Here is a 21,683-nt window from a genome sequence, read left to right on the forward strand (position 1 = left end):
TGTGGACAGGCCGAGTGTCTTTGGAACCGTGGAATGCGCGGGCGATGATGGGATCGGCTGTGGCAGTCTTTTATTAGACTGGGAGCCGGAGGTGAAGAATGGCTATTGCGGAGTGAAGTCGCTGTGCGCGTGTGATATTGGAATCATTACGTCGGACGGCCGGCGTAAAGCGAAATGGGGAAAATCATGGGCATGCATGTGGCGCCTCAGCATCACGTTTGCGAGTGTTTGGCGCTTCGGGGACGAGGCTGTTTCTATCTTTTCATTTCATGATTTTACTCTGCCTGGTCGTAAAGAGACAGAGCAGCATGGCATTGCTTGGTTCGCTTCCTGTACTACATAGACATCATTCCGGATGTTGGGCGTCCTGGAAGGCATTTGGCAACAATTGGATACAACTTTCGATTCATGACCTCAACTACACCTCCCCCTCGCACAAACATACACCTACACACACTTCCTGGGCCGCCTTGGTGACAGTAGCATCATGACGTGCACACGTCCTCACATGGGCGGAAACCTAGTTGCCTTTGACCAACAATATTTATTCTCTCGTGACTGATCAACGCTTGACTTCCTAGCCCATTGCGCCATCTGCTTACTTTTTGTCCTCAGAACGACCTATGGGCTGTATCCATATCGTAGGGATGTAATGTAGGTGGTAGGCGGCCTCAGCTCGTAGCCCAGGCCAGATGACGCTTTCCTCCCGTAAGAGAGTTTTGAAGGTTATTCGGTGTTGTGTTTGGCTCTATGACACACCAGGGGGGAGGTGAGGCAACTTGTGTGTAGGCTGTTGATCCATCCGTACAGCAAGAAGAAGTCTGTTTGCAGTCTGCTCCTGTCGCAAAAACAGTGTCACCGCTCACGTTTTGAGTGCTGAATAGCACGGGCATAAATCCCCCCTGGTTTGAGAGGGGGGGAAGGATGGCGACCATTCCACACACATCTAGCGAAACAACTCGGTTTTCGCTCTGATGAGTTACCGCCAATTCTTCCCTCCGGCTCAGCCGCGAAACAACCCCATCGAAACCATAACTCAATATCCTGTTGGTAAGTGATTCCTCCTCGGCCGTCCTCTTCTCGGACTCGGTAACTGCGAGAGGGGGATTGCCAGGCCTTTTTTTAATCCAACCATTGCCGTTGCCCATTCTCATCTCTCCTCTCGGCTCTCTGACTCTTGGCCTCGATCTGGTTGATTGACGCTCGTCACCGCTCTTCTGCTGCTTCCGCCCGGGTCCTCAACATCATAGCACCTCGTACTTTTTTCGGATTTTTCCCTTTTAACCTTTGGACGGCGCTCCTCGCTCGTACCTGGAGCTTCATTGCTCAATTTCATTTTGGGGCTATTTGCCAACTTGTGTCTTTTCGCAATCTGCTTTGGACCACGCATGGTGTCGGACCTGTTCCACCTCATCTCGACACCTTGTTCGTTCACTCCCCTCCTCCGGGCGATAGTGTTATCCTTCCCAATCCTTGGGTACCTACACTGTAGTGAGTACAAGACACCCCACGCACCGTCAGCACCAAGTGCCAAACCGCTTGTGGTTCGGCCTACAGCCTCCCCACTGGCTTGCCTGCCTGCCGCCGCCGCCGCCGCCCAAACCGTTATACTTCCGATTGATGCAGATCCGCGTATTGTAGCCCTTCCTCTCCCTCTCTCTCTCTCTCTCTCTCTGTCACCCTCTCTCATGGCGTGCATGGCGCCACCCAAGCCTCTAGCGTCAATCAGCTGCTTGCACCGGCGCCTATCCTCACTTTTTGCCTTTCGGTGGCGTTCATCGAGCTTGCACTCCGCCGACCCCTCCCCTCTCCCTCCATTCGCTCTGACCGACTGCCTGGGATTTGGTGGCTTGCTTCTCGCTCGATGCGCCGTTTTCCCCACACCTTGTCTGTTGTCACGCGGGTTCTAACACCAAACCACCAGCCCGCCTAGTCGAAAGTCGTAGGGCAAACCGGCCTTAAGGTTGCAGAGTGTAAGCGGTTAGGCCAGCAACCCCCCCGGCCTCCCTCTCTGGAAGGGCTCTCCAATGGCCACTCGTGCGGTCACTAGGGCGCTCGCCTTCTCACTCTTTGTCCTCGCTCTGAACACGGGTTACGTGGCTTCGCGCAATCTGATACCAGAGGCGGCGCTGTCAGATTATGCCACCCGTCACCAGGGGATCATTGCCGACACTCCGACGCGTTCGGGTTCTCAGACAGATGCAGATCAAGGCGGACGACAACGGCCTCTGGAATGTTTTCAAGTCGCGCAGCCAGTGCTGGGACCCCGTGGCCCTATTTACCAAGAGGTAGCCCGCGGGAGCCTTGTGGGGGGGGATGGTGGTGGCGGCGACGACAAGGGCAAACCGCCGGCGGACAGCAAAGAATGTCGGGTGCAGCTCATGGACCACTCGTTTGGTACCAGCTTCGACAAGCCTTTCGTTGGTAAGCTCGCAGCGTAGCACATGACAGAACGGACGGGGCACACGCAGGGGGCGGAAATTCATATCCTGACTTGGTGTTGATAGGCGAGTACGCACCTCCCGGCTGCGACTTCAACCGCGTCATTGTAAACTTTACTGCCACGTCTGCAGGCCGCCAGCTGGACCGGCTGGCCTTGTGGTATCTCGGTGACACGGAGGTGTGGAGAACATCCACAGCGGAGCCCAGAGCGGCGCCCGGCATCATCTGGACCTATTGGAAGGACATGACACCGTACCTTAGCCTCTGGAAATCTCCTCAAAAGATTATCTTTGACCTGCCCAACCTCATCGGTAAGATATTCTCAAGTCATGGCCCTAATCCAACCACCACAACCACAACCATTCTACCTAGTCCTAACCAGACCAAACCAACTCAACCCCCGCCCCCCCTACTCCTCCTCGGGGACATCGGAGTGGGGGCCAAAACGTCTAACGCTGCCAAGACGATAGATATACGGGTCCCTTCAACTGCACCCTGACGGCAACCTTCTTCAGGACCGACGTGGAGATCGACAGTACACCACCCGCTGACCTCATCATCCCCATATCGTCGCGGAATGCATCCTCCAACACGGGGAGTGCCTGGCAAGTGCCGGAGCGTGAGGCCGTCAGCACCGTCCATTTTCCGCGCAATGCCAATCGAGCAGTCTTCTCCGTCTCGGCCAACGGCCAAGGCACCGAGGAGTTCTGGTGGAGTAACGTGCTCGAGAGCGATGCCGCCGCCTTCAACGCCACCGTCGGCATGGCCCCCGCCGGAAGCCCCTGGCGCGAGGTTCAGGTCATCATCGACGACCAGCTCGCCGGAGTCCAGTGGCCCTTTCCTGTCATTTTCACCGGGGGTATCGTGCCCAGCTTCCACCGGCCGCTCGTCGGCCTGGACGCCTACGATCTGCGGGAACACGAGATTGACATCTCCCCCTGGCTCCCGGTTCTGAGCGACGGCAAGGAGCACACCTTCAAGATTAAGGTCGCTGGCATTGCCGACCAGGGAGATCGTGTGGTTGTTAATACCACCGTCGGTAATTACTGGGTTGTGTCGGGCAAGGTCTTTGTCTGGCTCGACGACGAGGGTTCCGTCACGACTGGTAAGCCGCCCACGGTCTCCGTCCGCGACCCCGAGATCCGGATATCGGGTCGCGCCGTCGGGAAGAACGCGACCGGCGCCAATGAGACGCTCGTCTTCAACCTCGACGTGACGCGCTCCATATCGGTCAAGGGCGAGGTGGTCTCTAAAAAGGGGACCAAGAGGCCCGAGTGGACCCAGAACCTGTCGTACAGCAACAAGGCATCGCTGGGCCAGTTCGGCCGCAACGGCTTCAACAACTTCGTCATCGCGGGCACCGACGCGCTGCTCAACGGGCTGGTCAGGTACCAGTCGACGTACTCGTACCCGCTGATCGTCAACCAGACCGCGAACATGACGGCGGCCGGCGACCTCAGCCTGGACGCCACGCTCTTCCAGGAGCTCAGGCTGGAGGTCGAGGGCGCAGGTGTGTACCCGACGGGCCTAGAGGCCTACAACGCGCCGAACCGCGGCAGGCAGGGGCAGGGTAGGCGGTACAGCGTGTCAAAGCTGTCGACATTTCGCAACGGCACGGCCGTTTTCAACATGCCGGCCGACATGAAAAGCAGTTCTGCGACTGGCACGACACGGCAGGTGTTCCGGTTCAGCGGTGGTCGGGACGGGGCACGTGATGTCGAGTTGTACATGAGGAGTGTAAAGGCCAGCAACAACACGGTGGTGTCGGACGAAGAAAGGTCTGCCGATGGCCGGGGGAGAGTTTCGTCCGTCCCAAGCCTTTCAGGAGGCGCCACTTAAGCCGGGCGATGGATAGAGGTTTCGGTCGGCATCAATCACAGGTGGAAGAGAAAGCTGCCTGAGGGGCAGAGTAGCATGGACAAATATGACATGTCGGACTCCGGGTTGCACCGACTGGACAGATGAAAGAGAAAGGGAGACAGAGAGAGATGAGAGGCGCCTACGCGCTCCGTTCAGCTGGCCCGGGTGCGCTAGGACACGCGCACACGCTTGCGCTAGCCCCGTTACGGGCAAAAGGTGAGGATATGTCTCACCTCAAGCGAAGTCGAACTCGGGATTTGCTTTTTAAACTTTCGGGGTTAGAAAGTAAACGGCCATACAGCCGTCCTCCTAGCCTCTGCCTTCTGGCCTCTCCGGTCTAGTCTAGGTAGTCGGTAATCATGTTTGGGTCCATGTCCTACACCTACATAGTAAGTATAACACCTACCTGGGGTTGTTCACTTGTTCTTCTATTAGCGACATGTCACTGGGGGTGCAGAACCCAGAGACCAGAGAGAGAATGAGAGAGGACATGCAAGGGCCGAACGCGAGCTGTAGCCAAAGAGACCGATGCCAAAGATCAGCCCCCCCCCCCCCAACCACCTAGTCCTGACAAGGGAGAGGGGAGAGGGGAGAGGGGAGAGGGGAGAGGGGAGAGGGGAGAGGGGAGAGGGAGAGAGCGGGACAGAGGGAGCACAGCCTACACAAGTTACGTTCCTCGATTTAAGCTTTTATGGCGCGCCTGCCAAACCTCGTTCCCCTTCCGCCCCCTGAACTCCCGGTAGCGATCTCCAACGAATCTGGATGGGTAGGGTAGGTTGGCTGAGTTGCATCGCATCGCATCGCATCGCATCGCATCGCATCACAGCGCGGCACGCAGGAGCACACAAAGTTCGGCCTTGGAACCGTACCCCGTCTCCAAAGTGGCAACCGAAGGCGGAAGAGGGTGGATGAACGATGAATGGCCACGGCATTTTGCCCTCCTCGTACAGGATCGCGGCCTTAAGGCGCTTTTTGCCCGGCGGAAGGGGGCGGGGGGGGGGGGATCCCATGCGCTGCCAAACTCTATTAAAAAAAACAGGATGCAAATCCCACGGTAAATCGAAAATCCCATGGGCCAGTCTTCCGCTGCTAATTAATTAGTAAGCGTGAATAGGGACGGTCGGTGTCAAGGCAAGGGAGGGTTCAGCTGGCTGCCTGGACGCTCTGTTCCACTCCCCGGTGCCATCGTCCGTCCCAAGATTCCTGTCATTCCTCACATCCCATCCAGTGCTTACTCATACAGAGATATGCGTACACATACATACATACTTACATACATGTATAGGACACCAGCCTCGCTCTCTCTCCCTCTTTCTCTCTCTCTATATATATCATGCCTGGTTGGGATTCGCAAACGCCTCGATCCTAAGCCTCACACATCACACGAAGCCCGGCAGTCTGGGGAAAGGACGAACCCTCCATCCCTCTCCTTTCTCACACCTCTGCACGCCTTTACAGACCAGTCAAGTTCGAGGAGGCAGAGGGGAACGGGGAGCGAAAGCCCCAAGAGGGGTGTGTGTGGCGTTAGACTTTTTGATCTGCTGCCATCCCACTCACAGAACAGCAACCAGTGTCCACCCCCCCCCCCCCCCCCTTTCTCGCTCACAAGTTGCATTTCCAGTTGGGCAACGCAGCGAGGGATAAGGAGGAGGGTCCATCGCCGCCACGGAGCATCGTCGATCATTAATAGACAATGCCAAGTACTATCGTCAAAACCTTAATACTTCCTTCTCCTTGCCCTTGCTCTTCCCCTTCCCCTCCCATGCTTGCCTCAGACCTCCTCCTATCATTCATCTCTCGCTCGCACTCCCACTGCTCGCCTCGGACTCGAACTTTACGGGCCCTGTCTCAAGGGGGTCACGGGTCGTCAGATCCTCGACGACCCGGTCCCAGATAAGCTTCGGCGGACAAATTTCCCTAAGATGGGCGAGAGAGAGAGAGAGAGAGAGAGAGGAGGGGGGTGGTCCCATCTGTACATCTTCTCGTGTTCCGCGCTTCCTCTCATATCAAAACATTGCGACGCCCCAGCGATCGATCACGAAGCGGGTGCCGCCCAGCCAGAACACCACGCTACCGGGCGGCCGCTCCTTGTTCTGGGACGGACAAGGTCACGACGAGACGACGGCGCATATTGGCGTGTGCTTCTTCTGGGGCCACCCTCTTCCTGTCGCTTCGTCGGACGGCTCACGACACGCCTCGCGCAGCGCTGTCGTCGCCTCTGTACGGCTGGGTCTTGGCGCCGTTTTTTTCTTCCTCCTCCTCGAACTGCAGGTACTGACTGACCTGAATGGTCTGCCAGGCAGGCTTTCGGCGGTATTCCCTGCTTGCTCTTGGCCAATGATGGGCCCTCTCGTCCTCCCTGTCTCCTGCCTTGTACTTGTATGTACGCACCCCCTGTTGCTGAACAACACTTTTGGAGACGAATGGCCGACCTAACTGCCTCCCAAAACCGGGGGCTATTACAGATATTGCTAAGTTGAAGCGAAAACTGGGCTGGTGAATGGAGTATGATCTTCTGGCCCTCTTCCTGTTGCTTGAGCCGACAAACCGGACTGGATTCCCCCACCCCCTTTGCACGCCCTTTTCTCAGCTTACACTACAAGCAGGCTGGTCCAGAGGGGACGGGAAAACATGGAGGTGGGGGGCAGTGAAAAGAAGGTTTAGAGCCGCCGTGGGTGCAGATGCAGACAATTTCGTTCTTATTCTTCTACATCTACATCCTTCGTTCCGTTCTGGCCTTGGACAACGCGCGACGTGAAGCACGGAACCCAAAAGTGGTTCGAGACAACTTCGACCGGTGGGGTGCGGTTGTGGAAAGGTGAACGGCGTCCGGCGGCAATTCTTCAGTCCCGGCGGCGCAGACAAACCCCCATCGGTACATGGCAGTGCGGTCTCGGGGGGGAGGTAGGCCGCGGGACGCGGTCCGTCGCAGAGGGGCAGTCGAGGCGACCCAAAAGTCAATAGGCGAGGGCCGGCCGGGTTGAAAGCAGGGCGGATCTTCCCCCACCCACCGAAAGTATAGAAAGTCTAAGTGACCGTGTCATATAGGTGTGCGTGTGTTCCCGGTCGTATTCTTTGTCTTCTCTAGGGTGTGTTTCTTGAATGAGGGAGATCAGAACGCCCAGCAACTCGTCGGGCTTGTCGTGGATGCCGTGAACATCTACACCTTCTGACTGGGCCGGGATCGGGCCGTTTCGGACCATGCTGCCTCGCGTCTCCCTTGTTCTCCCTACGGACACGGAGTGTAGAACCCCATACAATACAGGGTGTGTGTTCGTCGGAGCGGCTTTCGCATGCGTACGAGACATGGAGGTTAAACTCTCTCTCACGGACTACAGATTTGCCATTCTGCTGGAACCGCACTTGGCATGGTGTGTGTCTCTTTTTCTCTCTCTTTTTTGGTGTGAGGGGGTGTTTTTTGGCGCGCGGCATCGCCGTTGCGCGATCACAGCCATCGCTTGAAAGTAATTCACCTGCCGGCTCAGACGTGACATCCATCTGGACGCGAGAGTCTAGATTGCATGGCCAGGATGGAGTAGGGAAGAAGGGGAGGTAGTCGTTGCGGAAAGGCTGCTACTGCCGGTGTCGGTGCCGACGCCGGACGCCGCCGGGGCCAGTGTCAACCACCGACGCCGCGGCAGATGTGTACATGCTGCATCTGTAGGTTCTTTGGTTTTGCATCAGTGGAGCAAGACGGTCCAGCCGCATTGCGGTCTGAGGAGGAGGGGCGTGTGCATGCCGACCTTGTACACATTTCCAGCATCTCAGGCATCAGCAGTACACATGTAACTGCAGTATCGACAGGGGAAGGACCATCCTCTATGGTGTACCGGTATCATGGTAATATTCCCCATCCCCCTGGCCGCTGGCAGAAGCGCATCTATGGCGTGGCCAAACGACAAGAAAGGCGGAGAGCGAAGAGAACAACATCAAACGCGACGTCTGACGAGAAGACAAAGGCTCTGAGAGGATGGCGTGCGATCCTGACTTCTCTCGTCGTGGGGTTTTCTGAGGGGGTGGCTGGTCTAACCTACTACCTACATACCGACAGTACGAGGCGACGATGTGTGAGAGGGTCAGGGGAGGGGGGTGAGAAGAGGATGGACGTGTGAGGAAGGAGGACGGGCCAGAACCTTAATTACCAAAACGTTCACGTACATGAGTCCAGCCCAGATCTAGTGTGCTTTGATGTGAGGGGGGTTGAGTGACTAAGGGGGGACGTAACTTGACGAGGGAAGATCAGTTCAGGCCACACATCTCGCCTTTTCTTGGCAGCATAACAGAGGAGACACTGCAGCTGTCTTCCGCAGGTAGCTCCCGCAAGAAGAGGCAGGTCATGAGTGGTGATCTAGTGTAGTACTGCTGCAAACCTCGTGCCGGAGTCTCGCGGTATTGGTATGGATAAGAACAAGACTGGAGATGCAGGCGCGAGGCTTCAGAGGCGGGTTGGCAGTCAGCCGGGGTGGCTTTAATTTGTGTTCCGTACGATGTCTAGCACATCAGTGTGTGGAGAGAAGGTGCTGGCAAGGCAGAGCGGGCGCTGTAATGCATGACATGCGCCGCAGATGGCATGTTCATCCCGTCCGAGCGGCACCGTCAGACCTTTTTAATTTTTGCATCTATTTATTTATTCCTGAACTCTTTTTCGGTGTCGGCCTTTGCGCGTTCGTTTGGGAAGTCCAAAGAAATCTCCGGGGTACAGGGGTGGAAAGGACCATCGCATTCGCTTCTGCCGATGTCTTGGCTGGTTGAAACTTTCTCGATTTACGAGTGTACAAAAAGAGTTAGTAGGCAAGTCTGAAGGGTAGTTTCCGTCTGTTCAAAAAGCATACTCTCCAGGGACCGCGAGGAGGCTGGAGAAAAGAAGATGGAGACACAAACCAGGGACCGATGAGACATACTTTCTTTTTCGACTGTGCAGGCTTTGTTTTGGTTGAACGTAATCAGGGGTAGGCACTAGCTGTATGATGTTGACATTGAGGTTCATGTTTGATATTGAGGTTGGTGTTGGTGTTGGTGTTGGTCCGGACTTTCGCCCAACCGGACTTGGGTAGTCAAAGCCGAATAGTGTATCATCCAACACATCATGACATTCTTGTGAAGCATACACTCTTTCTTTACGCAATAGGGAGAAACCTTGTTTTGGGCAGTTGACGGAAATCGTCCAGAGCGTGCCGACAGACCGGTCAAGGAAGATATTCTGCCCGCGCCACACCCCTTGCCCCAACCGTACCAACGGGATGCCGGCAGGCAAGATCACACCACTCAGCTTCGTGGAGATTCGAAGTTGATTGTGCGAGCACTTGTCGCTAAGGTGAGGAGAAGTGAAGGGGCGTGGACGCACACCATGTTCCACGTTGAGTTTGCATAGCGCAGTGTGGCGTCGCCGTCAACAGCCTTGCGTCGCGGCGAGCCGCTGGCCATGCTGCACCATCAGAGTTAAAACCCGTCATTGATGATAGACTTGTAAGCCCACCGTCGGAAAGGACAGTGGGCAAAGGGGGGTGGGGGGCGTTCTTCTCGAGGCCGTTAGGTTCGAACTATCGTGAAATAAGTGTGAGTGGCGTTTACGGCCGAAACTTCAACAACTAACACCGCCACTAAGCCGAAAATTGCACGCGGGACGTAATCGTAATACTGAACGAAGGAACGCTCATCGGAGTCGATTCCGGTTGCCTAAGCAAAAATGAAACGCAAGAGGGCACTAGGCAATTCCAGACGACTTCGTGACCGCAAGACCTACTTGCCTGGACGAGAAGCAACTGAACAGATCGGCCGGCCACAGTGAGAAGGCGTGAGAACGTGTTGTTGATGCTAGCTGCTCGGCCTCTGACGACCGAGCTGAACTTTCCCGACTGAACTATAATCCTTGTACTAAGGGCTGGGTAACCAGACAGACACTTACGACACGGTGACGCGGAAGCAAGAGACAGGACAAGACTCTCTCTTCAGTCATGTATCAAACTCTCTTACCATTCGCCACCGCGCCACATGCCGCCAACACCCCCTTCGTGTCTCTCTTTCCCAAGTCGTGTTTCGTAAAAGAGAGGGAAGCGCTCGAGACCAGTGTGGGATGAACCAAAACCCTGTTGCTCCATCGAGAGAAAAGCGAAGGTTTTTGTGGTGGATTCAAACTTGCAAGTCGACAAAACCTTGAAGCAATGCACGACCACGCAATGTATGGCGCAATCCAGTCATAAAGAGAAGGGGGGGGGCAGAGAATGCCCAGGGGCCAGGCCGAGACCAGACGTATAGAGCACGTTTCGTCCCGTTTTCGGTCGTCCCTTGGCTCTGTCCCGATCTTCGGTGGCCTGCAAAAATCTGTATCCCACTTCCTGTTCCGAACTCATCCCTCCTCTCACCCATTTGGTAATCCGTCATTGGCGTTATGGGTAATCGTGCGTGGGGTGTAGAGTTGGGGAGGAAAACTTGGACGAAGCACCGCCCGCGACCATCAGGTATGCAGTGTACGTAGACAGAGACGTCACGACGTGGGGTTGTTTGATATTGTCAGCATCACTAAGATGAATAGATGGATCGACGGACGCCATGGCACACGGTGGTCGACCAGTGGGGAGGGCGGATCGATGTCGGAGAGTAACAAAGTTTTCCCAGGGCTGCGTCGAGAAGGACGATGCCAAGCGCTCGCATCCCGGCCAACATTCTGAGTTCGGCAGATGGTCGTGCGACCAAGAAGAAGAGAGAGAAGGGTAGAAGGAAAGAATGGCGCGTCCCCGTAGGCGGGGCACCCTCCACTTCACACGGCGGAGAAGGGGACGGCAATCGCGGCTGGTCCGGAGATTACTGCCGTGAGTCCTAGACTTTAGGGGGTCCCGCAACTGGCTGGAACTTCGCCGAAACCTCCTCTTGTCCGGTCGACCGTCGCCGGGAACATTAGCATGAGCTCAGACCGCATCTCGCATTGCGTGTAAATTATGTGTGTTGTGTCTGACGCGAGTCTCTCTCCGTCCCGGGGCCCTGAACGATCCAGTGTATCGTCTGAAGTTTTTCCGCGACGTCCCATGAATTCGTGAGGGCCCCGGGCGGCTGGAGGGAGGCAGGGAGGCAGGGAGGCCGACAGGAGGGAAAGGGTTTTCCCCGTCAGAAGGGGGCTAGATGCCGCAATCCCCCTCTCTCTTCTCCCTCTGCCACGGGACGAGGAACCACCATCGTAGCCCGTGAAACTGACACTTAGCTCCTTCAGGGTCCAACGCCCGCTGCCTGCCTCCCTGTCAGCCCTTTATTTTGACTTTGCTGTATCGCCGTCCGGACGGAGCTGGCTTCTGTTTTGAGCATTTCCAATGGCTCCGGCAACGAGTGATTGAGCCTCGACTTCGGTATCCCCCCTCCCCTTATTATTGAGGGGGGGTAAGGGGGGAAGACATCCAAACCGTTCACACTTCGGTTCTGTTCTTGGCGCTCGTTTCCATGAGGCTCTGCGACAACACGCCCCGAGGGGTCAGTAAATGTCATGTATCACACGGCCCATGGTGTATGATCGGAGATGTGCGGCACGCTGGACACCAAATAACACATATGCACACACCACGGAGCCGGCTGCCACTTCCAGTCAAGTTTCTCGCCGCCTTTGCGTATCGTCTCCCATGGTTGATTGTTTTCTCGTCCCGCACTCCCGACGCCGTGAGGCTCTATTGCGGTCTCTGGATGAAAACCTGTCGGTGCGGGTATCGGATATCACATCTTCTCCGGTCAAGACAAGACCTCTCAATATTGCGCCGCAGTTAAGCCGTCAAGAACAGTGTTGATGCTTGTCTGGTTCGAAGCCTAGTCGACATGGTAACAAATTTTTGTCTTAAATCACCCCCTTGCCATGTTTTGAGCATAATCTGCCATCCCGTGCATCTCGGCCCAGCGGCAGGGAATACAAAGTGCCCTTCGTCGCTTCAGCCAAAACGAGGCAAAGCAGAGCCACGGCATTCCGCTGTGTATAAACAAAGAGGGGAAAGCAACACGCCCATACATCTCCAGCCCACCCAAACTCCCCTGTCCTCATAACCTAACGCTGCTACGTGACCAACCGACCAGCCTTACCTTGCCATACCAATCGCCGAGTTCACCGTTTTGAAGTATTTTCTTTTCCTTTTCAAAACGGAAGACACCCCGTCAAGAGTGATAACGGAGCATGACTTAAAAGAAAAAGAGGAAAGGAAGAAGATGAGGAATTTTCAGTCCGCTTCGGCTAGTTGCATGATCAAGCGGGCGGCCATGTCCAGGAACGGGAAAGGACTTGTAACATCCTTCTCTTCGAGCAGTCTTCTGTCGGCCGTCTCGTAGCCGGAGCATTTGAAGTCCACGAGATAGACACCGTGCTCCATCTCGTATATCTGGATATCCATATGCAAGGCCACAAAGTCACGCTTGACCTCGTCGTCGCCGACGACATGATAGCTATCGGGCGTCTTGCTTCCCTCCGTGGGGGTTCCTGACGTTTTCCGCAGCGCTGTGGTCTACTTAGTAACAATCTCTCGTGTTGGACGGATGGCACAGAACGGCTTACTCTGTGTTTCCCAGCGGACCTTGATATGCCACGGGTCGGCAGGCAATTTGTATCGCTTGAGGGGATCTATACTACTAGTTGAGCCATTGCCCCCCTGGGATGCATAGTCGTCGACAAAGCTACCTTCGTTGCTGGGCTGATCCGTTTCTGCACCATGAACTTTCTCAAAGTCCTCATCAGGCACGTAGGTTGCGCCCAGCTTGTTGAGCGCTTTATGAATGCAAAGCAAGGCTTCCCAGGGTGCGTTGCGAGAGCGGATGCCAAACTGCCATCTAACCGGTTTCGTCTTCTTGGCTTGAACGACAGGTGTCATACCCTGAGGTCGTTTGGCTGAGTCGTCGAGGCGCACTTGGCTGTTTCTCGAGTGAGGTTTCAAATGCCGGGCTGTCTCTTCCCTCTCGGCGTCCGTACGGGCCGAGAGCCCTGGTTCGTCGACCACAATAGTGGGCGTCGGATGATCTTCGAAGCCTCCCTTTTCACGTTCGACGTATTCCTTATGGTACGCCGGCAAACTGCTCGGCAGGATACCGATCTTGCTGATGTAAGGACGCTGTCCGCCCACAGTAGACCCGCCCGATCTAGCTGATGAAGCACTAGGTAGGGGGCTACTTGACCCGTCCTGATCGACTGAGAGCGATGACATGGCCTCTGCGAAGGCGTCAGAACGAAACATACCAAACGTCTTGCACGAAACGTACCATTCACTTGCATAAGCTTGTTCTCGCGGACAATCATGTAAGCATCCTTGATGGCGGATGGTTCCGCGGCTTGCAAGGCCTCCTCGACATCCTTCTTTCCATATCCCATAGTCTTGCTGATCTTCTCCGTGACCTCGTTGTGCAGCTTCTCCTGCACTCTTGGAGGGGCGTTGGGGGCGATATCGCTTTTCTGAATGGCCTTGTTAGGATCCACGCCCGTGTTGAAGAATTCCTCCACCGGCGGCGCCAAGTAGGCGGGCAGGTCTATCATGAACCAGGGGTCCTGTCTGATATCGTCAATTGTGGCACGCTGTACGGGGTTAACGACCAGCATCTTCTTAATGAGTGTTGCGGCGCCCGAGTTCATCCATTGCGGTATGCTGTACGTTCCACGGGCAATCTTTGCGAAGAGACTGGGGATGTGTTCGTCATCGAATGGCAATCTGCCAACGAGCAGAACATAAAGAATGACGCCGCAACTCCAGACGTCCACCTCTGGGCCAGCATAGAGCTTCCCACCAATCACTTCGGGTGCTGCGTAGTTGGGGCTTCCGCAGCTTGTCTTGAGGAAGTTTCCGTCCGTCATGATATTACTCAAGCCAAAATCGGCAATCTTGACATTGAGATTGTCGTCCAACAGCAGGTTCTCGGGCTTCAAGTCGCGGTGGACGATTTTGTGTCGGTGGCAGTATTCAACGGCGCAGAGCATCTGCTGGAAGAAGCGGCGAGCTTCGGGTTCCTTCATACGTCCGTTCTGCACGATGTAATCGAAGAGCTCGCCGCCGGCATACTCGAGGACCATGATAATCTCATTGGGCGTCTTGATGACAGTATACCTGCGGCCATCCGGATTAGTGAGAAATTTGTATTACAAAGGCTTACGACGACGTACAGCTTGATAATATGAGGGTGGCGCAAGAGCTGGAGGTATTCAATTTCGCGCTCAACTCGGCCGGCCATGTCGCGACTAATGAGCTTCTTCCTGGCAATAATCTTGAGAGCGACCTGCTGTCCAGTGCCGTTGTGTATGGCCAGCTTCACCTTCCCAAAGGAGCCCTCGCCCAGGGTCTTGATGATCTTGTATGCGCCGATGCGCTGCTCCGTCTTGATCTTATCCCGCAGCGGGGCGGTCGTGTCGATGGGAGGTCCCATGTTGGCGGCGTCGGACAAAGGTGGTTGAAGTTGGTGACTACCGGCGGCAGCAGCAGCATCGGCAGCGGCAGCACCGTGCTGCTGGGAGCGGCGACGGATCTGGGATGGCGAGAGGCTGATATGGAGCTCCTCCTCGTCGAAACCGGAAGCCATCTTGTCGGTCGGGGGGAGGGGGGGAGGGTCGTTTTTGTTTAAATGGGTTGTGGCCGGAGCAAGCCTTTGAACCACTCTCAAGTGGGCATGACGAAGTTGGATGTGGGTGGATTGTGGAGGGGGACATGGAATGGCTAGGTGGAGTGAGTGCCAAGAAGCTCCCTGGTGCTGCTGCTGGTAGGATTTCGATTCGTCGTGACTGACTGGCTGGTGACTAAGTGGCCTGCCAGGTGCCACATTGCACTCTCAACTCTCACCTCTCACCTGCCTGCCCGCCACATATGGTGGGGAGACTGGCTGTGGTCTGTGCATTTCCGATGTCAATTTCGGGGAAGTCAGCGGAGGGACAGCCAGCTAAAGAATATAGATAAATTCGGCGCGAATCGGGTAGCTTTCTGCTCATTGGGCTGACTCGTGTGTGTGTATGTGTGATGCGCCCGCGCGCATGTATCCTGACCGGTGCAGCTGCACAGATTTGGGCTCGCCATGGACTCATGGAGGCATGGGATGGTTCAAGTTGACCAAGTTCCCCTGACTCCGTTCGGTGAATGCTGATAAGTGACAGCTCATGTGCCTGTGGTGAGCGAGCTGGGCCGACTTCAAAGGTATAGGATCACCAGCAATGCCAGACTCGTGACTGCCCTGTGGCTGCAATGAATCCAACAACAGATAGGTCCATCTGCCCCGACAATCCCAATCTGGCTTTGGTTGTCGGTGCATCGTCTCAACACACCTTCAAATGTAGAGTCATCAGCCGTCGCAACCACTATAGACCTGGCACATTCGAGGATCAACTGGTAACGAGGACGGCCAACAAATATCGGAGAAACGGCTGCCCAATACCCATCTCCCTACACCCATTAGTACACTGCTACCCTTTGACACAATGATGCGCTCTTGGCCGCCGAAAACCCCTACTCGCCTTGACTCGAGGCAAAAACCGAGCTTGACGGATCGCCGCCCGCCTGCATGTCATCTTTTGGACGGCCCGCCTGCTCAGAGCACGAGTCGGTCAAGGCGCCGCTGCACCTCTGGACAAGCAAAAGAACCCGGATCAACCTGCCACACATGGGGCCAATGGCATCGAATCTCAATAGGCCCGAAAGCTCCAAGGGCGTCGTCGGAGCTACAAGAAACGTGGAAAGAGACGAGACGAGACGAAAGTTTAGGCTCAAGATGATTCGAGGCCTTGGAACAGGGAAAAAAGCCTTCCAGGTTCTATCGGCGCCATCGGCGGCCCATGCCCGGAAGGGAAAAAATTCCGAATCGGCGGTCTACTTGGATGGGATGGACTCGGGTGCATGTGCCCGTTTTTGTCTCGTTCTCCTTTCGTCGACCTTCATAGTACAGCGGGAGTCGAGTACGGGGTTGTGGGGGAACCCGTGTCTGCAAGACAAAAGATTTCTTCAGCGACTCCAGTCCCGATGTTGCGAGGGCAAGTTCGCGATCCCCTCCGCGCGCTTATTCCCTGCCGAAATAGTAGTGCAAGTGGAGGTAAGTGGGGTTCGCCAAATGTGCCCACGTAGAATCTCCCTGCTTGGGGCTCCTTTCCTCTTCGCCCAAAGTTACAATTCATCGCCTTTGGAACAGCACGACTCGGCGGAACCGGGTGCGGTTCTCTTGCCTCAGTTCAAAGCGTCCCAGAATCATGTGCGGTCCCAAATAGAGAGCCGGGTTTACACTCCAAGCGTCGAATTATACAGAGTGGGACCTAGCGAAGTGGGCTGAATGCCTATGGATTTCCACTCATCATGCAAGAACACCTATGACTTGTCCTTCTTGTCTTCGGCACGGAGTCTCTCAACCAGCTTCTCTGCTAGGAAGGGGCTCAGCCCAAGGCTGTATGCTGTCAGCTATGCATTCCGTCCCAAGCATCCCGAGCCCTCCACTTACATTCCCTCATTGGTGATGATACGATATGTTCCGCTAGGCTCGAGCTTCCCGATGATGTTGCCGCTCTGATCAACCTCAATGCTGCCCAAGATATCCTCGGGCCATGCAATTCGGCCAAAGTCTGGAGGGTTTCTTGAGTCGCTGAGATGGACATAACCACCGTGTCCGCCTCCACCGGCACCTCCTTGGGCACTGGCACCTCCGGCGCCGCTCCCTCCGGCGCCGCCACCACCGCCAACTTTGTTTGAACGCTTCTTGTTCTTCTGCGAGAAAAACGCACCTCCCGACCCAAGAGTGGCTCCTCCAGGACCAGCAAAAGCTTGCGCCTGCGCCAAGAGGTCCTTGTCCTTGTGAGCGTGCTCGGAAAGGACCTCGTACAGTATCTTGCTGAATGTCTGATTTTCGACAAAGGAGCCCGGCGTCGGCGGGTCTGTCGTAGAGAAGCCAATGGCTAGCCTCTGATTGGGCGGCTCATCTTCAAGATATGACAAAAGAAAGGAAGCTCTCGATGCATCGGCGGGGAAAACTTTCTGTACAATAATGTGACACTGCTTAGCGTCTTTCGTGGTCGCGCCGTCTGAAAAAGACTCACAATGTGTGGATTCGACGAGAGACTGGAAACTGGGCGGGAAAATGTTGTCCTCGAGACGAACCTCGGGAGAAACCGAACTGCCGGTGCTAGCATTATGGTGTTGCAGGGCGACGATTACTTCAAAACAGCAGTACCTCGATTCCGAAGCTCTTTTGTCGAAGGGGAGACAGCTGTTTTCCTGTCCAATAATGACGACATGTCTGGAAATCGACCGGAGCTTCAGCCACATTACAGAAATAAAGCCACCAAATTCCCATTGCTGTGGGGCGTGCGACGCAACGCCAGTGATTCGCCAGTCGCGGTCCTTAGAATCAGACGCGCCTCAATTAAACGTGCCCCCCATCCAGATCAGGAACCAGACTCGCGACGGCGGTTGATTACCCATTGCGACAAACCGTCAGAGCGACTTCGACTCAGGTTTGTTCTCGTCATATTGAGCTATAGTAATTCGAAACGTACGAAAGAATACCGCCTCGACTATGGATCCACCGCCGTCAATTTCTCCGAAGCGCAAGCAAAAAATGCCCATGGCTAATATCTTCGCCGCAAAGACACCTGCCCCTCCCTCTTCTTCGATACCCTCATCTTCGCCCGCATTTGGCACCCCAGTACACCCCCTGAAGCCGTTCAAAGTGTCAGCACCTTCAAAGCACGCGATTCTCCCAATCATACTCCCACCGGCCACCCTCCGCCCCTTGGCATTTCGGACGTTTACCAAGAAACACAGCTTGACGCTGTCCTCGACTGCCCTCCAAGAACTCGCAACCTTCATCGGCCGCCATTGTGGCTCGTCATGGCGGGAAGAGGGCTTGGCAGAGAAGGTTTTGGAAGAGGTGGCCAGGTCGTGGAAGAATTGCAATGGCGGTGTCATTGTCGACGGCGCCAGCCCAGAGCTGAAGGACATATTGAAGACTTTGGAAGGCAACATGAGCGGGGGCAAGATTGTGACTGGCGCAAGGGGTCTGAGTCGACAGAATAGTCTTTTGAACGAACCGGGGCAAGATGCGGACATGTCGAACACGAGACTAGGGTTACGGCCAGCACAGTCGTCTTTGGTGCGAGAGGATAGTCAACAGAGCTTCGGCATGTCCAGTCTTGGCGTGGAGGAGGAGGATGACGAGGATAACGTCAGGGATCCTCGGAAGTGGCTCAACATCATCGACGCATACGACCAACCGAGATTTTCTTATAACGTTGCAAAGAAGCATTTCGAAAGGTAGGGGACGATGTATTTCCTGTGACGAGAACTCGCTTGGCTGACGCAGTAACAGAGAAACGTCGAAACCCTCCCTACTGCCACCAGCAGCTCACAAGACTGCTCTGTTCCGGAATAGGTATAATGTCATACACCAAAGGCTACTCAGGAATGAGTCCTTTCAAACATCAGCCGTTGCAAGCGCAAGAGCACCCTCGCTCAAGCGTTCCGCGTCAAACCAACTGAACCATAAGATCACACCAATTGCGAACCTCTTAGGTCGACATGGAAGCCATCACATGCTTCTGGGTATGCTGAATATTCTACCAGCGGGCGGTCTCGCAATCAGCGACCTGACAGCCACAATTGCGCTCGACGTGTCTCAAGCAGTTGCGATTCCCGAGGACTCAGCGTGGTTCTCGCCAGGCATGATCGTGCTTGTGGACGGTGTCTACGAAGAGGAAGAAGAGTCCGTCGGAAAGGGTCTGAGCGGAAGCAGCGGTGTAGGTGGAACGCTCGGCGGCAGATTTCAAGCCTTCTTCATTGGCCAGCCACCCTGCGAGAAGAGGAAAGCCACGTTGGGTGTCAGCGGCCCGGACGGCGGCCAGGACCACACCATAGGAGGTGGGTTCGGCTGGATCGACTTCCTCGGTGTGGGCAGCGAGCGGGCTGTTGGATTCAAGATGCGGAAGCTCGAGCAACGTCTGCTACCCCGGCATTCTGCCGAAGAGGTCCCCAGCAGGGGCAGGATGGTTATCCTCGGCGAGCTGAACCTCGACCAGCCGCGGTCGTTGCAGGCCTTGCGGAGGATCCTCACCATATATGCAGCCGAACCCGAAGGCGCGACGCCTATGAGCTTCGTCATCACGGGAAACTTCACGCAGCACGCCGTGCTCGCGAGAGGTGGCAGCGGCGGTAGTATCGAATACAAGGAATACTTCGACGCCTTGGCTTCGACACTATCCGAATTCCCCGCTCTTCTACAGACTTCTACCTTCGTCTTCGTCCCCGGCGATAATGACGGCTGGGTGTCGTCCTTCACCGCGGGAGCTGCGACTCCGCTACCCCGGAAAGGGGCCCCGGACGTCTTCACATCACGTATCCGACGAGTCTTTGCCGCGGCCAACGCGGAAGTCGGCTCCAAGAGCGACGGAGAGGCTATCTGGACGTCAAACCCCAGTCGTTTGACACTGTTCGGTCCGAACCACGAAGTCGTCGTCTTCCGTGACGACATCTCAGCCCGCCTGCGTCGCGCAGCCGTACGCCTCAAGACGCCGAAACAAAGCCGGGGCCAAGACGAAGAAAACCAGCCCCCCGAGGCCGAAGACGGCACGGATGACGTTGTCATGGGCGGCAGTGGCCCGATCGAGATCTCCGCTGAAGAAGAGGCTATGGACGTCGACATACCCAGCAAGAAGCCTGCTGTCAAGCAGGTCAACTCGAGCGTCCCGCAGGACGTGCACACAGCGCGGAAACTTGTCAAGACGGTCCTGGACCAGGGGTACCTGTCGCCGTTCCGCCAGTCGATCCGTCCCGTGCACTGGGACTATGCGACGGCGCTGCACCTCTACCCGCTGCCGACATCCATGATACTCGTGGACACGACGGCACCGCCGTTTAGCGTCACGTATGAGGGCTGTCACGTCATGAACCCGGGCAGCATCCTCGTTCCCGGCCGGACGCGGGTTGGCCGTTGGATAGAGTATGAGATTGGGAAGATTGGGAAGCTGCGGGAGACGACCTTTTGAGGTGGCAAGCCAGGCACGCGGCTTGCCAAGTTTGCAGATAGGGTGTTACGGGTGCAATTCAGCTTTGTAGCTGGTGATGTCGATTTTAATGATTGATGCCTACAAGGAAGGGCTATTGGACTCTTCGTCACAGAACATAATTTCCCGTTGAGGTGTACGAAAGTCTAGAAGATGTGCTCCGAATCAGAAAACACATGCGGCCAGGCAAGGTGTGCTCGCATTGCGGGCTTGGTTCCAAATGGTCTTTTATCCTAAAGAACGCGAGTGAATTTGGTTCGATGGTGCTCCGCAACGTTTATGCCCAAACCAGGCGTTATGACAAGTAGGTAGAGATGGCAAGCTACACGCACCGTACCCTCGTGGTGCGCATGCATCTGTTTCAAGTCACCGCCGCTTTCCCCGACGACTGAGAGTGTCTTCAAGTGCTAGTAGCGGCACGGCAGCTGCCCTGCCCCCTATTCCTCATGCACCGCGTAGCTATTGAATTCTTTGTCGAATATTCTGGTGTTTCCTAGCAAGAATTCCGTCAGCGACACAAACTTTTATGAACGTATTGCTAGTCGAAAAATTCAAGTCAGCAAACAGAGCAACCAGCACACTGTGTGACAGTTGCAGCAATGTTTAACTGGCAGCCTGTAGTCGGCAAAGTGGCCAACGTTGGACATCCTGTCTCGAGTCTAGAACGATAATTCTTAGCTGTGTATTGAAGATATTATTCCAGAATGATGCCGTAGCTCAGTGAAGGGGTCGTCATTACGGTCGATAGCAATTTGACATGATAGGTGATATGAGGCATCATCTCAACAACGAATGCTAATCGACACAGCGATGAGAGTAGAGTGCCCGTCCAGTTCCATCCGTGTTGGGCGAGTCTTTGCAGGCCAGCTTGGGTTCGAGGCGGATCCCCTTTGGCGCGGCAGATGAACCACTTTCATGCAGATTCAGACTTGTAATGGCATCATGCAACCATACCACCGTTCGTTCCGGTTAAGGATGACACTTGTCTCGTGCCCGAGGGCCGTAATGGTGTTGTGTGTGCGTCCATTGAGGGGGGGTGGATTCGTCCTTTTGGAACAGTCCAGACCTTCGCTCGAATAGTGCCTTTTCGCCCGTGAATGCGCTTGACCGCCGCTGAGACTGAATTGATCAGAGTGCGGTAGTAAGTTCTGGATCTCCTTCTTGCGGGCGACCGGGGCACAATACAGTCCCTTTTTACCGGGTAGGCTGCAATACAGAGTACTAACAGATAATACATCGGTCCAATGCGATCTTCTTACAGCAGTTCGGGTACCGGAAGTTTAATGCTCAACGTTCCTCTTATCTTTCCTTCGTGCCGAGCAAAGATTCCTTGGGGTACCTAGGTACTCACCCACGCTGCCACTAAGTGCTAGTGGCCCTGTTCAGTATCTCTATCCGGAGGTAGATAGGTACC

The 21,683-nt window shown here is 55.4% G+C and overlaps 7 protein-coding genes across 7 annotated transcripts; 3 read left to right on the forward strand and 4 right to left on the reverse strand.

Annotated features, from left to right (window-relative positions):
• The first annotated feature begins 1,383 nt into the window (after positions 1-1,383).
• Positions 1,384-4,284, forward strand: CDEST_13630 (Putative peptide-N4-(N-acetyl-beta-glucosaminyl)asparagine amidase A). Its single transcript, XM_062929786.1, has 4 exons — positions 1,384-1,491; positions 1,925-2,424; positions 2,508-2,813; positions 2,906-4,284. Exons 2-4 carry the CDS (start codon positions 2,028-2,030, stop codon positions 4,279-4,281), a joined length of 2,079 nt encoding a protein of 692 aa, XP_062785837.1. The 5' UTR covers positions 1,384-1,491; positions 1,925-2,027; the 3' UTR covers positions 4,282-4,284.
• A 1,169-nt stretch (positions 4,285-5,453) lies between these two features.
• CDEST_13631 (uncharacterized protein) lies at positions 5,454-6,889 on the forward strand. The gene is made up of 2 exons (XM_062929787.1): positions 5,454-5,874; positions 5,954-6,889. Exons 1-2 carry the CDS (start codon positions 5,550-5,552, stop codon positions 6,736-6,738), a joined length of 1,110 nt encoding a protein of 369 aa, XP_062785838.1. The 5' UTR covers positions 5,454-5,549; the 3' UTR covers positions 6,739-6,889.
• A 126-nt stretch (positions 6,890-7,015) lies between these two features.
• Positions 7,016-7,610, reverse strand: CDEST_13632 (uncharacterized protein; the record flags this gene model as incomplete). Its single annotated transcript, XM_062929788.1, is given in 2 exon segments — positions 7,016-7,299; positions 7,310-7,610. 2 exon segments carry the CDS (start codon positions 7,608-7,610, stop codon positions 7,016-7,018), a joined length of 585 nt encoding a protein of 194 aa, XP_062785839.1.
• A 1,315-nt stretch (positions 7,611-8,925) lies between these two features.
• CDEST_13633 (uncharacterized protein) lies at positions 8,926-9,289 on the reverse strand (the record flags this gene model as incomplete). Its single annotated transcript, XM_062929789.1, has 2 exons — positions 8,926-9,046; positions 9,135-9,289. 2 exons carry the CDS (start codon positions 9,287-9,289, stop codon positions 8,926-8,928), a joined length of 276 nt encoding a protein of 91 aa, XP_062785840.1.
• A 3,199-nt stretch (positions 9,290-12,488) lies between these two features.
• On the reverse strand, positions 12,489-14,823 carry CDEST_13634 (Putative serine/threonine-protein kinase, active; the record flags this gene model as incomplete). The annotated part of the gene is made up of 4 exons (XM_062929790.1): positions 12,489-12,745; positions 12,821-13,468; positions 13,519-14,354; positions 14,411-14,823. 4 exons carry the CDS (start codon positions 14,821-14,823, stop codon positions 12,489-12,491), a joined length of 2,154 nt encoding a protein of 717 aa, XP_062785841.1.
• Positions 14,824-16,195: 1,372 nt separating this feature from the next.
• CDEST_13635 (uncharacterized protein) lies at positions 16,196-17,496 on the reverse strand. The gene is made up of 3 exons (XM_062929791.1): positions 17,309-17,496; positions 16,717-17,246; positions 16,196-16,662 (listed from the first exon to the last, which is right to left on the reverse strand). Exons 1-3 carry the CDS (start codon positions 17,399-17,401, stop codon positions 16,587-16,589), a joined length of 699 nt encoding a protein of 232 aa, XP_062785842.1. The 5' UTR covers positions 17,402-17,496; the 3' UTR covers positions 16,196-16,586.
• Positions 17,497-17,685: 189 nt separating this feature from the next.
• Positions 17,686-21,198, forward strand: CDEST_13636 (Putative DNA polymerase alpha/delta/epsilon, subunit B, DNA polymerase epsilon, subunit B). The gene is made up of 2 exons (XM_062929792.1): positions 17,686-18,524; positions 18,580-21,198. The coding sequence occupies exons 1-2, from the start codon at positions 17,788-17,790 to the stop codon at positions 20,249-20,251; spliced, it is 2,409 nt and encodes an 802-aa protein (XP_062785843.1). The 5' UTR covers positions 17,686-17,787; the 3' UTR covers positions 20,252-21,198.
• Positions 21,199-21,683: the final 485 nt, after the last annotated feature.

Source organism: Colletotrichum destructivum, chromosome 9, assembly GCF_034447905.1.
Source record: "Colletotrichum destructivum chromosome 9, complete sequence".
NCBI lineage: Eukaryota > Fungi > Ascomycota > Sordariomycetes > Glomerellales > Glomerellaceae > Colletotrichum > Colletotrichum destructivum.